This window comes from Cygnus atratus, chromosome 2 (assembly GCF_013377495.2).
Source record: "Cygnus atratus isolate AKBS03 ecotype Queensland, Australia chromosome 2, CAtr_DNAZoo_HiC_assembly, whole genome shotgun sequence".
Classification (NCBI taxonomy): Eukaryota; Metazoa; Chordata; class Aves; order Anseriformes; family Anatidae; genus Cygnus; species Cygnus atratus.
In genome coordinates, this window is record NC_066363.1 from 6,733,326 (window position 1) to 6,750,171 (window position 16,846).

A 16,846-nucleotide genomic window follows, 5' to 3' on the forward strand; every position below is an offset into this window, starting at 1 on the left:
AGATACCAGCAAGGGAGAGGGAAGGAACTGAGTAACTGAGTAACCCAGCCCTGGAAAAACTGAGGAAAAGGTCAAGGATGTGCTGGAATAGAGCTTTCAGAAGCCTTCCTCCATAACATGAGTACATCTCTGTAGCAGCCTTGAAGAGCAGACCACCAGGTGCACAGTGACAAATGCTGTGAAGAGCAAGTCTCAGACCTACAGGTTTCATGGAGAGGAAAACACCAGCTCCAAAAGCTGCCTAGAAGACAAACTGCGTACTGTTTTCAGCCAAACTCTCTCTGCTCATTGATCAAAAGGTCTAGAGGCTTCAGAGCACTAACATTAACTTCAGTTCTTGTCTTAGGAAATCAGCTGCAGACTGTCCTTTTGGCATGAAGCAGTCCTTTGAAGCATGTACTTCTGGCAGTGCCTAGTAGGGTCAAAATATGATCCTAAACTTTCTACCAACTAAGCTCACAAGAGTAACCTTTATCTATTAAAAAAAGTACACGAGAATGTCCTGAAAAAAGCTTCTATCATCGATGGAGGACTTACCTAAGAACACTGAAACTTTGGCTACCAACTTTAGGTTAATGAAGTCCAATGTATATTCAGGTCAGTTAATCTGTCGTCCAAAATATTACTGGTATTTGATACTGCATGTATAATACACCTGTATTGTTTAGCATTGTTACTTTCCATGACATTGTTGGCTTGTAAAAAGAAAGAATTCACTATTACGTGTTTGTGCATACCAAGCACTTTCAAGTAGAGTTTTCCAGACAGGGCATTCAGCTCGGTCACACTCCTACGCAGCTGTTCCTTTCAGTTTGTGTTACTGCAAAAGTAAAAGTACAAAAGCACGCAGATTTGTATTTCAGTAAGATGCTAGCTGATTTCTACAATCAAGACTGAGTTGAATCTTCCTCCACCAAAGCTTCCAAAGACTTCTAAAAAGTATGCATTTCAAAAGAATCAACAGAGATAAGCACACCTAGAGGTGAAATATTAAAGAGTTAAGTCTCACTTCAGTAACATTTCAGATAGAGACTAACAAGCACATTTATATGCAGTAGTTATCCTCTAAAAAACTTCAAAGTTCATTCTGAGATACTACCAAAAATAAAACCATCACAAATCCACCCTCTGTTTGTATATATGTGTGTATATATATACACACACACTTTTATTTTCAATTTCAAATTTCCAACTTTCAGAAATTTCTTGATATGATCTTATTAAGCTTCAAATATTGTCAGATGGAAAAGAAATACTTCAGACCAACATTAGTGATAGAGAAGAGGTTGTTTTTAAACTCACTCTCTACTTGAGTAGTAACTGATGAACAATGCTTAGCAGGTGCTCCTGGATTTAGTTTTAAGTCTGTCAGATGCTGTACAATCACTGTAAGAGCTGCAGGAAAGAGACAATTTCAGATTCAAGCAAACTTTTTCTTTTTGCTCTTTTATCTATTCTTTAGATTTTCCAGCTTGGAGAAGTATAGCACTGATGAGCCAAAGGGACACTGCAAAAGATCATGAAGTCCAGGCTTTCAAACATTAAAGAGAGAAATTATATCACTGTCCAGAAACTGGGATCAGGAATTTCATGTCACCTACCATACCAGCAGTGGATTTAATTCTGTGGATGCTCTAATCCCACTCTTCTGCACATCCAACCTTCCTACTTGAGGTCAGTTTTGTCATTGATTCCAAATTTCAGTCTTTAAGTGCAAAGCTAAAAAACTTTCTGCTCCTATTTTCAAAGTTCTGTCTTTGACATGAGTAACTACTGCACTTGAAACTTATTTTCATGAACTTCCCATCCTTTGCCACCCTTTACACTTGGACTAAACCAACACTGTGAAAGCCTTGGGGCTGAGACTTGTCACTTCACGTGCACTATGCATACCTTTTCTAGTGCATAGATTAGACAAAACATATACAGGCTAAAAAGCGTTATAGTTTAAAGGTGGAAAAAGAATACCCTCCATATGCATTCTTAGGATCCACAGGTCAGAAATAAGAAAGAAAAGCTGCCCAAATTAATCCTTTCATGTCTCAAGAGAATTAGGTATACAAGTAGACTGCAAAATTCCACCTGTCCAAAGAAACGGGAACTTTTATTTGGTTTTTACTTACACAAGAAATTGGGGGAGGGAGTATTTTTTTTTCTTGATATCGTTTAAATAAGCACTGAGTAACTGCCTTCCGGAAATCAAAGTCTGGAGGGAACCAAAGCTTTAGATACTTAAAGCTGTTTTAAAAACCTAGGCTCTACTCTGTTTTAAAGCAGGTTAAATCTGTCTTGCCTAACCTCATCCAACAAACACAATCATAGCTAAAAAATCACCATATATGTAGGCAAATAGAGTAGGTAGGGAAAGAATGACTTATCTAGTAGAACCCTGTTAACGCTGAAAAACTCGAGTGTGGGTTGATGCAGCTGAAAGCATTGAGACACTTAGTGCTCAGAGCTGATGCATAACATGAGATGTGCAAGAGAAGCTGAATCACCTTAAATCAGAAAAAAGGAAAGACAGGGTCTAGGGAATCTTGGAAGAGCTGATTAGAGTTCGCTAACAGGCCTGTCACATTTGAGCAACAAAAAGGAAAATACAGAAAGACAGAGAGAGATTTAAAGAGGAAGAGAGATTTAAAATAATAAATATCTAACATTTGACTCAGTGTTAACAAAGGTGAACGTAGGATTTTACGAGCAGAATGATCATCAAAACAGGGGATCACTTAGGGTGATAACAGCATTTGGTATAAATGATTAATACAAAGCAATGTTTGGATAGCTATGAATCAGATGAGCTTCCCAACAACTGCATCTCCTACAGATTCACATTTCTGAGACAGAACGAACAACTCTGATCCTTCAAACTCACCCTTCAATAACATAAATGATCCCTTTACTAAAAACAGGATACCTATTTTTAGAAAAAAATCCATCTTGTTCTCAAAACTGTCAGAGCTTCAGAATCTACTACCCCACTGTCAATTGCTGCATTGTTTGATTTCAGTCTCTGTTAACAATCTGCACCCTGCTTGTCATTTGAGGTTTGCCTACCTTCAGCTTCCAGTTATTGAACCATAATGTTTCTGCCTGTAAGGCTCTAGAGTCCTATACTGTCAAGTTTCCTTTCCCAAAGAAGGTACTTAAGGACTGCAATCATGTCATTCCTTTGCTAATCTAAATGGATTTAAAACTATAGATCAGTCTCAAAAAACAAGTGATAGAAGGTGATTTATTAGATAACCCAGCTGATCTCCAAATCCCTAGCTTCTAGAGATCCATGAAGCTCTAACAAAACCAGTCAACTGACAGCTTAACTATTTTTCACAATACTGCTTGAACAGTACATCCACTGGAACAGTTATAAACAATCTCTCCCCCCATCAGGGTACAGGAATTGAACCATTTAAATGCTCTTTTGCTGACCAAACATTAAAAGTGATTGTTCAAACAATGACAACATTTCATCATTGTGTCAGGAAAGAAAGACAGATAGTGCCCCTTCCAACATTTTTATTAACTCTTCGGATTTTCTGTCTTCATTGTGTTTCCTGTATATGTATAACAACAATAAAACAAACTAAAAGCAAGACAATAGCCACTACATGAAAAAGCCTAGAGCACGTAAGCAACTTCCTTATGGCATATTAGGTCATTTCCTTCAGAGACACTTTATCTAACCCGTTTAAAAACTAGCTAGACTAATACTGTACTCTCCTGAGCCAAGCAATAATAAAAAGCCCTTTCTGTAAAGGACTTGGTCAGGGAGTTGGTAATGAGCTAACCAACCTCTCACTCCAGATCACTGGCTTAAAACCAAGCCTTGCTTGATGGTGCCTAAATGCTCGGCTGCAGGACGGCGATGCAAGCCCGATGCTCTGTGGGAAACGAGGAGCTGCAATAAAGTTCTTGGCAAGGCATTGCCCATCTCAGGCTGGCATTCTTTTCAGCCAGAAGTTTCATCAGAAAATACAAATATCCTCTGCAGCAGTATCAATGACTTATCTGGGAGGAATATCCTGCCTTTGATGAATTCGAAAGTACTTTTTGAGCCAACACTCCTCCCTCAAATATACATGCCCAGCGGCATGGGGTGTTTACACTTTGTTTGTACCACACACTAAGCAGTTCACTCTGCCCCATCACTATTCATGTATGTTCCAATCTGACCATTACCACCATTCACTATTATTTTAAACATAGGACTTCAACCTCCTGTCAAGGGCACTGTCCCCTAATTATTTTTAAACTGTTTTCACTCACTTGCTGAAGCAAAAGGCCCCTAACAAAGCCATCACCCTCGTGCTGCTGAAACCCCATCAGCACTCTTGGCAGCAAACATCAAGAGACAAGCATGAAGCCAACACAACATTTTAGTATTGATTCCTCTAAGAAATTTAAATCCCGTAGGGCATAAACATCAATTTAATCTGTATGCAACTACAAAATGGCTTCACTCGCAGCGTTCCCCATTTCAGCCAAAACACTGCTACAACTCGAGTAGAAACACACTCAGCAGTGAGGGCAAAGACTAAGAGAACAAGTACCCCAAAGCTGCCGCTAATTTGTAAGAGAATTGGAGACTACAACCATAGAAGCCATTCCTGTGAGGGTCCCAAAATCCGTGGCACCTCGCCTTGCCAAACCGGAGAGCCACTTACCATCAAGCAGACTAGTGACAGCCTCACGCCTCACCTTTGGGCTTCTGTGCCTCCACCTGACAAGGTGAACAATGAAACACAACAGCTCCACGTTACGCTAATTGATATTTTCTGAGGTCCCTTCGCTCCATTAGACTGCCCTCCCTGCAGACAAAGAGGCACACATTATTACTACCGTCAACCTGCTGAAAAGAACATCAGATGAAAACATCACCCGAAGAAAAAAGGAAATTGGGGAACGTGGAGTTTGCCCTTGTACAATCTTAGACTGAGCTCTTCAGAGTGAGAACGTGTATTTTCTGACTGCTGGAAAGTCAGGCCCAGCATGCTCTGACATTTCCTCATTTTTCTAGTGCTGTATGACTGCCGCTTTGTGTAAGGATGCATCCCATTGTACACGTGACCAGCATGATGCATTTACACACGCTTGAAACACCAGTAACATACGGCACTTAAAGAAAAAAAACATCTCATTCTTCTAACAGTGCAAAAACACAGGCATGTCTGCGTCACCCCAGCCAATACACAGGCACCGAGTGCTGTCAGCAGAATTCAGGGCACCACCGTTATTTGCAAGTGATGGATTTACGTACGTAACAAACTGTAAATTCCATAATAAACACGGACGCAGGATTTTATGGACAATGCTTTCGCTTGTAAAACTTGGCACCTTCTATCCATCTCTCCCTGCTGATGGTAGTTAGGTGGCAGAATCAGATTCCTGAAGGTACAAACATGACACAAACAGCACAGGGGGCACCTAAGAGTATTAAGAACCCACCAACAGAGGTACACAACGTGAACACTGAGAGCCATGCCCAAAGCTAGCAGCTTCAACACAAACACACACACACCCCAGAGAATTTTTCTACCTACAAGGCAGGATTTATTAATTACTGCTGCAGTTCCACAGCTCTAGCACACACGACCTAGTATGCATGCACGTACTGCTCTGATTACCATGACCACAAAGGTTTCTATACTACCAGCACATCATTTCAATATCTATTGGCTGCACGTGGAAACGCCACCAAACGCCTACTGCCTTCCTTCAGCATACACAACCCACACCATGGCAATGTTTACTTCACCCACCGGTGGCCAGCAGGGCAGATTTTGCTCCCAAAAATAATCAGTTTTGTAGGTCTTCACCAGGACAGCTTCACTGGGTGCAAGCAAGGACCACCATAACGTTCTCTGGCCAGTATCAACATGAAGTTTAGGGCTGCTTGGTCAGGAGTAGAATCAACTCTGAAGTTTATTAACGATTATTATGAAGATATTAAAGCATGTACTGGCAGATCACTCTAAGCCACTGACAGTTTTAGAGCTGCTGTGATCACCTGTGTCACCGAGCTGCACACACTGTCATTTCTCTGTAAAGTTGCCATGGTTTTGGCCAACGAGGATGGGTACGTTCCCTATTACAATAGTCCCCAAACCAGGCAACAAGCATGTTTACAGTCAGCATCTGAATTCCAGTTGCGAGCTTAGCTTTCAAAACGGGATGGCTGTAAGCACAAGAAGGAAGTGACAAAACAGAAGGTGTTCATGATATAATCAAAATCCAGGAAAATAAAGGCAAAACAGCGAACCTTCCCCTTATCTGCATGAATCTCTGAATGAGAGGATGTAAACAACAGGCACAGACCAAACTTTGCTTGTTTGTTTCTAGATCACAACGCTCTATCCAGCCCGTAAGCAAAACAGGATACAGGGTGTTACTGAATGATTTCCCCTGAAGTCTGATTGAGAAAGATTAGAGCAATTAGAGCAAAGTGACACACACTTTTAAAAGCCTTAAATCACGATTAATGTAAGGTCTAACTTTTCTCTCAAGGATTATCTGGCGACTCTGAGCCATTTTCGGTACAAGGCTGACACACACATTCCAGCCTCAAAGAAAAAAAATCATGAGGCAGAATCCCCTGCCCTCTACTGGCACACGAGATGCACTGAAGCCTGTGCACACACCCACAGCCGAGCACAAACACAGCAGCTGAAAGGCTGTTTTAATTTTTTCCGTACTATTTGTAATTTGTGAAAGATCTATAATGTACCGGACACGTCAAACTGGCTGCAAAACCTTATACGTGAAATAATATTTCGGCATCACTGCACTTCTTCCTGCAGAGCCGGGCAGACTGAGGAGATTTAAAACACTGCTACTAGCAACATAATACATTCTTTAGCCAAAAATAAATTCTAAGGGATTATCTGACATTCCTGATGTTTGCAGTGCATATCCAAGAACTCTGAAAAACAGAAATATATTCTACAAAATTCTCTTCCACGCACATGGCTTTCTGGCTTACCTGCTGCCTTCCAGACCACAGTCAGCCAAAGTGCATTTGGCCCAGGAACTGAGAGGCGGGTTCATGACTCTGCAGAAAGGATTTTCCAGCACCTTGGTACCAGAGCTAGGAAAATTCTCAGCCACGATTCTGGCTCATTTGCACCACTGAGATGGTACCACATAAACCTCGGGATACCACAGGGAATTGCTCGTTGTGACTGACCACGTCACTTCCATCTTCTGTGGCAGATCAATTTAATAAGTATCATCATGTAACTTTCTGGATCTTGTGAGCAGTTATTACTGTATTCTCTTATTGGTGAAAACAACAAACAAACAAACAAACACACAAAAGGTTTACACTGCTGTACTTATATTTTCGAATACAAATCTTGATTTCTGGAAAAAATAAATTGTCCATATAGACAAAGCCTAAGAGGAATTGAATAAACACAAGGGTCCTGACTGTATCTTTCATCCAAATGATAAATAAGCTTTTAAATCACATTAAAAACAAAAAAGCAGCCTGACAAGGAGCAGCTATTAAACAAGAGAAAGTCTGGTAATATCAGAGTAATTCCCACAACGCTCATCCGTACCCTGAAACACGTTCAGAACACACCCTGTTTTCAGAGCTGTCACACAGCAAATGCAGATGTAAGCCTGCCATCACCACACAAACAACAGAATATGACATTTAAATAATACCACTAAGGAAAAGTGGGAGATGTATCCAGCCTACACTACGTACAGCAGTTCTTTCTTAAAGCAACTCATCTGTTAGTTACCAAATAGCTAGACCCTTGGGATGAAACAAAACAAAAGCATACAAGGTTCCAAGGAAACTACAGGAACACAATGCAATCACACCCATCTCCTTTTTGCTGTAGATACCTACAACACTAAAAAAATAAAAATAAAGAAAATTCTAAAGCTTATGAAGCCACATCCTAAAACTAGTTAGGTTTTCATATGTTCTACTAAGCTTAATTGTATTTACAGATAATTTCTACCCATTTGTTTCTGTGTCAGAGTTGCCTAGCATCTTAAATCATTCTCCTCCTACTCTGGTGTTTGTCTAACCCCTGACCATTTAAAAATTACAAATGTATCTTCTTCAGCCATGAGCTTTCTAGCCTATATAAGCCAATCTTTTGGTACAGCAGAATCTACGATTGAAGGATAAACGGGTATTTTAAACATGATGTATTTGAATCTCTGTCTCCATAAATAACCTCCGCAATTAAATACTGTTTCAAGTATATAAGAAAACGCGTAACAGGAAAATCTTTACAGTGTAAATTTATGAGGTGGTGTTGCCACGCCTTGTGATTTGTTCCAGTGTCTCTATATTTTCTTAACTTGCAGCTCCTGGAGTTCTCTCTTCACAAACAAACAAAACAACAACAAAAAAAAAAAACTGTCTTTCATGGTTATGAATAAAAGTAAGAGATTCGAGCAAATAAATAGCTCAAAGCATTAGGTCAGGATTGGCTTGTAAATTATATAAACAACCAACATTTTATTTTGTAAAATCATATGATTTCAGAAAGCCATCAAGAAAAGGTAATTCAATGTTTTTAAGATGCCACTGGCTGACATACTGGCAGACAAATCCAACAAAACAGCTTACCAGTTCTCCTATTTTTTTCCTAGAATTTCACATCACACTTATTTAAGTAAAATGCTAGCCTATTTTGCTGTTTCAATGTGCTAAAAACTATATAATTAATTCTGGGGAGCAGGATCTCTTACTTTCTAAATCACAAGACAGAGAAAGGGCTTCTGCTTTATTAACAGAAAACTATGGTAAAGAGGTAAGCGACCATTTTATGGCAGGTCCAGGAACTGAATGTAGATTTCAGATTTTCTGAGTTACGGTCTTGTGCTTCAGGCAGAAGGCTGTTCTTCTTTTCACTTAACAAGCTAACGAAAATCCAAACTCTTATTTAAAAATTGACAGTGCAGCTCAGTAACAATGAAATAGCAAGAATACGTGAAAAGAAGTAATCAAAGTTAAATCACCGGTCCTTCTAAATTTAACATCCGCAAAAATTTGTCCCCAGCATACTGTCAAAAATGTTTCCAAGAGGCTAGTTTAGAATTCATACCACTTTCTGTATCCGTTAGGGCATGAATCACGATACTGACATTACTGTCAGAACTCCTATCTTTGTGTTTGAACTCTAGCGCCATTAGTTCTGCAGCTTTTTCATCATACTTACTGACTTTATATCCCAGCTTTTCAGCATGAATCCTCTTGGCCATGAACTGCCCTTCAATCAAGGCTCGTATTTCCACCTCCTTTGGAAAGTCTGAAACCTGTATCAAAGAATGAATACATTAAATTAACCAGCACCTTGCACAGTATACAATGCCAAGTTGGAGACAGGTTAAAAGTACGAGACAGATTTACAGTTCATTATCCTTGTCTTCACCCTGAAGTCAGCTTTCAACTAGGCCCAGCTCTGCAGTCACATACAAAAGGCACACCTAAAGACTCAAACGCAACCCATAACCGCAGAACTGTTGGCAAATCCATCAGTCTTGAAATCAATGCCGGATGGATGGGAAGAGGTGCTAGTGTGAGTTGTAAACTCTTGGCATTTCTCGGCACAAAAAGCTGCTTAAAGATCAGTATCTCAAAAACGTTAAATTAAAGCAAGTAGATAAAATTCAAATGCATTAAGCAATGTCACAGAAGTTTAAATCCATTTCTGTCTGCAGAGAAGCGAAATAATCTTTTCATTAATTGCTATTTATAACATTTTTCTGTCCTTCTGTTAACCAGAAGAAAGGCAAAAGAGGTAGGAAAATGCTGAACTACAAACCAATACAAAAAAACATTTCACAAAAAGTTGAGTTTTTTCATACACTACAAAAACAGCAAGAAGTGACTAAGCATTCATTTAAGCAGTAAGTGTTTAAAAGACCAGCGCTACACTGCAAACACAAGATAGTATCAATCTCTGTTCACCTAAGTGAGGTCTAATCAACAGGGAGTCATGATTGATTAGAAACATCTGTTGAGTTCCAATACCACCCAGAAAGCCAGGCATTTAAACAACATCCATTTCTCTAAAGAAAAAAAAAATACGAACATAAAAAGAACTTTTCTTTTCATAGCATAATTTTTATTTTAATTCCTGTTGTACTTGAGCTTGTGTTTACTTACTTACCACCATGTGGCCTGTAGGTTAACCAAAGACATGCAAGACAGCCAAATGAGGTCTTTGCACTCACATTTAGAGCAAGATAAAAGGAAATACTATAGCCCAATGTTTCAACACATTCTTATCTGTGTCCAAAATTTAGAAGGTGGGGACTAAGTGATACAAGTTTACTGAGCTCTCAATAACCCTAAAGCTAACCTCTTTTCAAAGTAAATCCACATTTTCTAGTAAAAAAAAAAAATATTTCCTTAAAAAAAAAAAAAAATAAGTTCTAGTTCCAACTTTGTATTGTGGATGTTCTCTAGCTACAAACCAAACCTTATATAAATCATCCCTTGGACTTGCATCAATCAATGAAATTCAAAAGCAAGCATCTCAGACCAAAAAAAAAAAAAAAAAAGATAATGGCAAAGGTTTTGAGCTTTGAGAGTACTCCTTCAAGCTTTTGGACATTAGATTATTACTACCTTTTGGTTGTCACTGTTGAATCTGTGAATCCCAACTGCTTCAGGGGTGATTTCCATCACATCAAAGTAGAAACCTGCATCAAGGAACATTAAAGAGTGTCATGTTTTCTCCTAGCCCAAAGTTGTAATCTTATTTCAGCACACAGCTAAAATGATAATAAATGCATGTCATATATTTGGAAAGACATCTGAGACACCGCACAGCTTGTTTCTTAACTCTTTTCAGTCCAGATACTTACTAAATTTAATTACTTTCAGTTTACAAAATAAGAGGATCTTAAACATATCTGGCTCAATGCCTCTAACACTTCATTAGAAATCCAAACGATATAATAAAAGACAAGTCTACAAAAAAGCACACGCCCACCAAAACATGCACACATGCAAGTAATATAGTAATAAGATAATATGTAACATCTCAGAAATAGTTTCAATAAATTATGTACAAGGGTGAAAGAAAAAAAATGGAAAAAGTGACAGGTTAGTAAGAAGAGTACAGGAATAGGGGAACACTTCCTGCACTGGATAAGATTTCATGAGTTTATTAGAGAGCACCAGATATTTTAAGTCATGAAGCAGAACTGGTCTCTGAATAATTTTGATGAGATCTAAAGAAATACAGTAACGCTTTGCAGGCAGCTAGACAAAAAGTGAGAAAAAGATTTCCCTTGTGTTGATGACAAGTTGGTCAGAAAAGATATTCAAAAAAAGGAGACAAAAAAAAAGAAAATGAGAACAGAAAAACTGAACAGAATAGCTAAGAAACTAAGGGCAGTCAGCACAGCCTGTAAGACTCAGATCTTCGGAAGAAGACTATGCTGCCCTAGCAGCCCTTTGAGTATTACCCCTCAAAAAAAAAAAAAAAAAAAAAAAAACAGAAATAGCACTGTGCTTTAGCGCACACAACCTTTTTGATTAAACATTCTGAAAGCCTGCCAGCAAGGAACACTGTGGGTTACAGATCTGCAGGCCCTACCAGGGAATTTATATCCCAAAATTTCCTTCTTGAACCTGCTGCCACCTGGCATATGAGGTGTTCGGGTAAACTTGCTGTTTTAATAGCTTTCTCAGGGACCTCCCAGATGTGACAGGACCTTCGCCTGTTCACCACTCTTCTTTCTCCATTTGTTACCCCTGTTACTCTCGTTATCCCAGCCTCACCCTAGCCGCTGCCTCCGCTCATCTCCAGATCTCCAAAGCTTCCAGTGGCATCTTCTTGCACAATAAAGGGTGTAGGGAACAAGTGTCAAAAGGGAGGATGTCTAACCAGGTCCTTCTTCACTCTGCTTCCCTCAGGAACTCGCAGATTCCTGTATTTTTAAGTGTATACTGTATCTTCAAGTAACACAGAAGTTAACCAAGGATACCAGTTATTGAAGATAACTTTCAGGAAAACAAATTTTTACAGGGTACTGAGTTATCCGAAGGAATATACAATAACACAATTTTTAAGCCTTAAAGCCAGTGTCCTGGTATCCCTGAAATCACTAACAAGACTTCCATCAACTTCCAATTTTTTACTTTTTTTTTTTTTTTAAATATTGTCTCAAGTGGCTGACTTCTGGGTTTTAGAATAACATCTTCCCATTTTCTGAAACACCTGAATTGATTTGTCTTCTAGCGAAAAGAGATGCCTGGCCACTTTAATACCCCACAGAGACTGGATTTGACAGACAACATAACAGAGCTTCTAAAAATGAAAACAGTGCTAACCTCACTCTGTCAAGAAACTCTGTCTTTAATTCGCTTTTCTAAGGAGTAAAGTCTTCTATAGACTAATTATCCTACTTTTTTTTAATTAATTTTAACATATCAATTCAGATCTAGTATGATTGCAATGATTTCAAATCCAGCTCTGCAATGGTTAAATTTAAATCTTGATTATGCTCACCTTTCAATAACTTATTTCAGAACTATATAATACACCCATGAAATGTTAAGCTTTAGGAAAACAATATGTAAAACTACAAATACATGGATTTATTAATATTTTTTAAATGTTTGCATCATCGTTTTACTTCATTCACTTAACATAATGTGGGAGAAAACAGGGATGAAATGACTCTGTGACATATGCTGGGGAAAATGCAGGACACCTGGGTACGATTTGATACTTCTGCTTTGTTCACATGCACAGAGCATGATTCTAGAGTAATGTGCAGAGAGCAAAACCATTGAAGACAGAGAGAAACAGCATGGAGCTACTTAATCCACTTGATTTGAGTTTCAGCAAAAAGCAACAAACTTTCATGAAAGCCTCCTTCAGAAATTAGTAGTTCTAAACATTCCTTAGATAAAATGCCACTAACACCTTTTCAATGACCAAAAGAGCTCTATAAATATCATTTTCTTATTTAGTGAACACTGAAGAAAAATACTCTTATGACACCCACCAACAGAGTATTTCTGAGTATACATTAGAAATTTCCCTTGCTTGGCTTAATTCTTGGCCTTTATCACAACCCAAATAAAAAGTAGGTGCAACTCCCACCAAATTATGTCTCCAAGCAAACCCTGGAATTCCCAGCCCTGCTAAGGCTCATACCCAAGTTTCCGTTGTTTCCAGCAACAGTAGATGATAAGGCTTTGGAGAATTCATCCCAGGAGCCTGAAGCACAGTCATCTCTGATCCTCTCTCTCATCAGAGAGCCATTCTTAAAACTAAAACACAGACATACCATATGCATTTTTCAAACCATTTGACTCTATTTTTTAAGCAATTTGTTTTTTTACTTAATACTGCTGTTCATTGTATCAACTGAATATTGCCAGGCAAGCAAAAAGATAGAATCATCTCTTCATTATGGAAAGAAACACAGAGGAAGGAAAGTAAATAAAACAACCGTAACAAGACATGTTGAGGAAAACAGCGCAGAGATGCTCTTCTACATCTCTCCAACGAGTGAATGGCTTAGATCTACTCTGGCAGGCCATGCCAAACACAAGCTAGCTCTGAATAGCTAACATCTCCTCAGAGCTCCACGTGCAGGAGCTGCAGCCCAGAGCCTGACTTACTGCAATTTCCTGGAGCCCAAAGCCTTGAAGAATACACACCATGCACTGTCTGTCGCAGCAGCAGGAGCTCCAATCATGCTGGCCGTGAAGCAGTACTCTCATCAAGGGCTTCACTGAGTCTGGTTGCACCCAAGAGCAAAGACAAACACCTGCTTTTGGACATCCCCCAGCTGGACCCAGTAACTGCTTTCAAGCGAAACGGCCTGTGCTGTGGGTGCAGAGGTAGCACTCGTATGCACTGCCAGCAGTACTCTGACACAGCACTGAAAGCTCACTGTGAGATGGCTGCAAGGAGGAACAAGAGCATCTCCACACTGCATTACATCATTTATGATTTCAGAAGCCAGCTTGGGTCCAGTAAAACTTACGAGGTCTAGATCCGTGCCAGTATCTGGCAAAGGGAAGCACCACAGCTGCATCTACACGGTTCTGTCCCAGAGCCGGTAAGACATGCTGTAAAATATGCATCTGTTGAGTGTGCACGATCTGTGCACCCTTTATGCCATCTCCTCCTTTGTTTCCTCTGAATATAACACTCCTGCAACACACTGCAGCACTGGACTCAGACCCGAAGGAAAGCAGTCTGAATACTCTCCAACACGGACTTACCACACCAACTCAGCAGGAGAGGCACAGAAATATCCAGAAAGAGGGCAAGGAAATTATTGAACATGCTCCATAGCAGCAACTGAAAGCATTCAAGTTTTCTATACATACATTCTGCCTGGGAGTTGAGGCACTTTTCCTACTAAACCAGGCAAGTCCCCTACTAATTACACTGCTCCATTAGTAAGGGGGTGCCAAAGGAGCAGTGTCAGGGCAGGACCAGCTAGACTGGCAGAACAGGAACTCTTTACATCTGCATGGCTACAGAAGTAGCCTGTGTTCTGAAGGACAAAGATTTGGCCCTCTGCACACGTTAAGCTGCAGCAGAAGAATGACAGCAGAGCAGTTATTCAGAAAAATGTCTCAGTGCCTCCTATTACAAACAGGTTGTTTATAGAGCTCTTTCACACAGCAACAGTGGGAAATAGAGAAAAATTGGGGAAAAGGAAAACTTGAATGCAAAGCTTCAAAAATAACCAGCTGCTGGGAAATCACATTATGAAACTCAGTAACTTGCAGTTGACATCACCCTTTTAAGCTCCACTTCACAACACAGTTCCCACTGTCATCTACAGCATCCTTTCACTGTAAAGGTAAGGCTCAACATCACAGCTAAAAGGCAGATTTGAGCTCTGTTGAAGTTTTCAGTTACAAGCACCTCCAGTTTGATGTTGTAGTGTTAGAGATACGAGGTAATCTCAGGATCCACAGGGAATGGGTTGAGTTAATCACTAATGCCACCAAATCTCCGCTTCGGAAAATGCTACCTTGTAGATCTGATCATCTGTAATAATTTAAACAATATTACTACCGTGACTTACAAGAGACAGTCCAAGTAGGGGAAAAAATAATAATCCCTCTTAAGTCCTTAAGAGGGTTTTATGTGCACACTCGTAATTAACAGGCCTGTTACAGAAGTGCTGTCCACTTCCGAAGGCCTTCCCGAGGAACAGCCCTACCCATTCCTGCCAGTAACTGCTGTGCTGTGCTCTGTGCAATCCCCAGGATTTAGACACTAAATGTATCTGTGTATTACTTGTAAATATTTGCCTCTGACTTCTTTTGGAAGCTTTTCTGGTGAACACAGGGACTCAGTGAGGGACAGCACAGCTTCAGGCCTTCCTTCCACCTACTTGGCTGGCGAGGGGCCAAACCATTCCCACATCACAGCAGCCAAAAGCTACCAGGAGAATCATTCTGTCAGCTGGGTTTCTTGAGATCTCAGTATTTTCCACATGCGCAGTCTAATATGTCCCTGAACAGCACTGATTATACTCGTCTATGAAAAGGAAGTCTGCACCTGCCCCATTATGTCCCCTCTGGACCACTAGAAGAGCACCGAAGTTACACAGTCCGGTCAAGCTTCTGACATTTCAGATTATTACATTTCAGAAGACTGCTACTCCTGTACATTAAATATATTACCTTCGATCCACAGCGAACTGGCCCTATGTATACATAAAAATAATTTTGTCTTTTTATCGCCATGAGAATTTATCCTTCACAACTCTGCAGTTACCCACATTGAACAATGGGAATGCCATAATCTTGATGCAGATGTTTCGGCAATAGGTTGCCATATACCGTACAGAATGCTGAACATTCTTTTCATTAACGTTTTGCAAAAGAAATAAACCACTAATATAAAGAAAGAATTATGTTATTGATCCCAGATGTACAAAAAAAAATGGTATTACCATAAAAGTGCCATAAATGTTTGCGAATCAACAGGATTGCAGAGGATATGACCTTCTACGGCAGGAGTCGGTTCCTGGATCCACAGAAACAACGTGTCACTTGTGCCAAGGCTAATCTGGAAGGAGAAAAAAAAAGTAATTGAAGCGTTATCACAACGTGCACGGAAAGCAATACAGAAATTAAATTAAAACCATTTGTTATTACCACTAATTGTTTTTAAATTACACATTAAGTCAATTGGATTCGTACTGAAGCTAGCTCTGACTTTTAGGTTGTCACATCAGTGAAATACACACCAGACAGAGACTTGGGCTTTAGGGTCTAGAGCATTAGTTAAAAATAGTTGCAGTTTACTTAAAATCTTTCAGGCAGCTTGCAGATTGATAGAAATAAAACAAACATGAAGGCAATAAAAAGAAAATCAACACTAGCAGATTAATTTAACTGATAACCTACAGCTATCGTCCTTGTTACCATTTCACATTTCATGTATCCCATTTATTCAGGGATACGGACAGTTTTCAGGAATGTTTTGACTTACTGCAATATCTCCTTCCTGAAGTCTCATCCCTGCCAATGATGCTGAAAGCAGAAGTCAGAATAACAGAGAGAAAGTTACTCATATGACTCAATTTTAGCATGCCACTTGGGACATCACGGTACACTGCACTCACTGTCTCAAAGTAGAAAAAATGGGAATTATGTTCATGATAACCTTGGCCTACACATTGCAAAAGAGGAGCCAAGAGTTTGGGTGAGAGAGTTACTTTTAACACTTGATCAAAATGCTCAAAACAAGCAACTGCAGAACTGCAGGATTCTCTGAAGTTTTGTATGTTCAGGTTTGAAATGCTGTGGACCCTTACTTAACAACACACTTTTAAGTACAAAGCCTCCCACCTGCATCAAACTACTCACATATTTATT

The 16,846-nt window shown here is 39.6% G+C and overlaps 1 protein-coding gene across 5 annotated transcripts in view; it reads right to left on the minus strand.

Moving 5' to 3' along the window:
- The window catches only part of XYLB (xylulokinase), an 82,216-nt gene that overhangs the window by 47,452 nt on the left and 17,918 nt on the right, over positions 1-16,846 (minus strand). For all 5 annotated transcript variants that reach the window (XM_035554438.2, XM_035554437.2, XM_035554435.2 and 2 more), the window contains 5 exons: positions 16,461-16,501; positions 15,919-16,034; positions 13,146-13,261; positions 10,601-10,674; positions 9,186-9,282 (listed from right to left, as the gene is read on the minus strand). In XM_035554438.2, the coding sequence (XP_035410331.1) occupies positions 9,186-9,282; positions 10,601-10,674; positions 13,146-13,261; positions 15,919-16,034; positions 16,461-16,501 (444 nt within the window). The remainder of the gene's footprint in view (positions 1-9,185; positions 9,283-10,600; positions 10,675-13,145; positions 13,262-15,918; positions 16,035-16,460; positions 16,502-16,846) is intronic.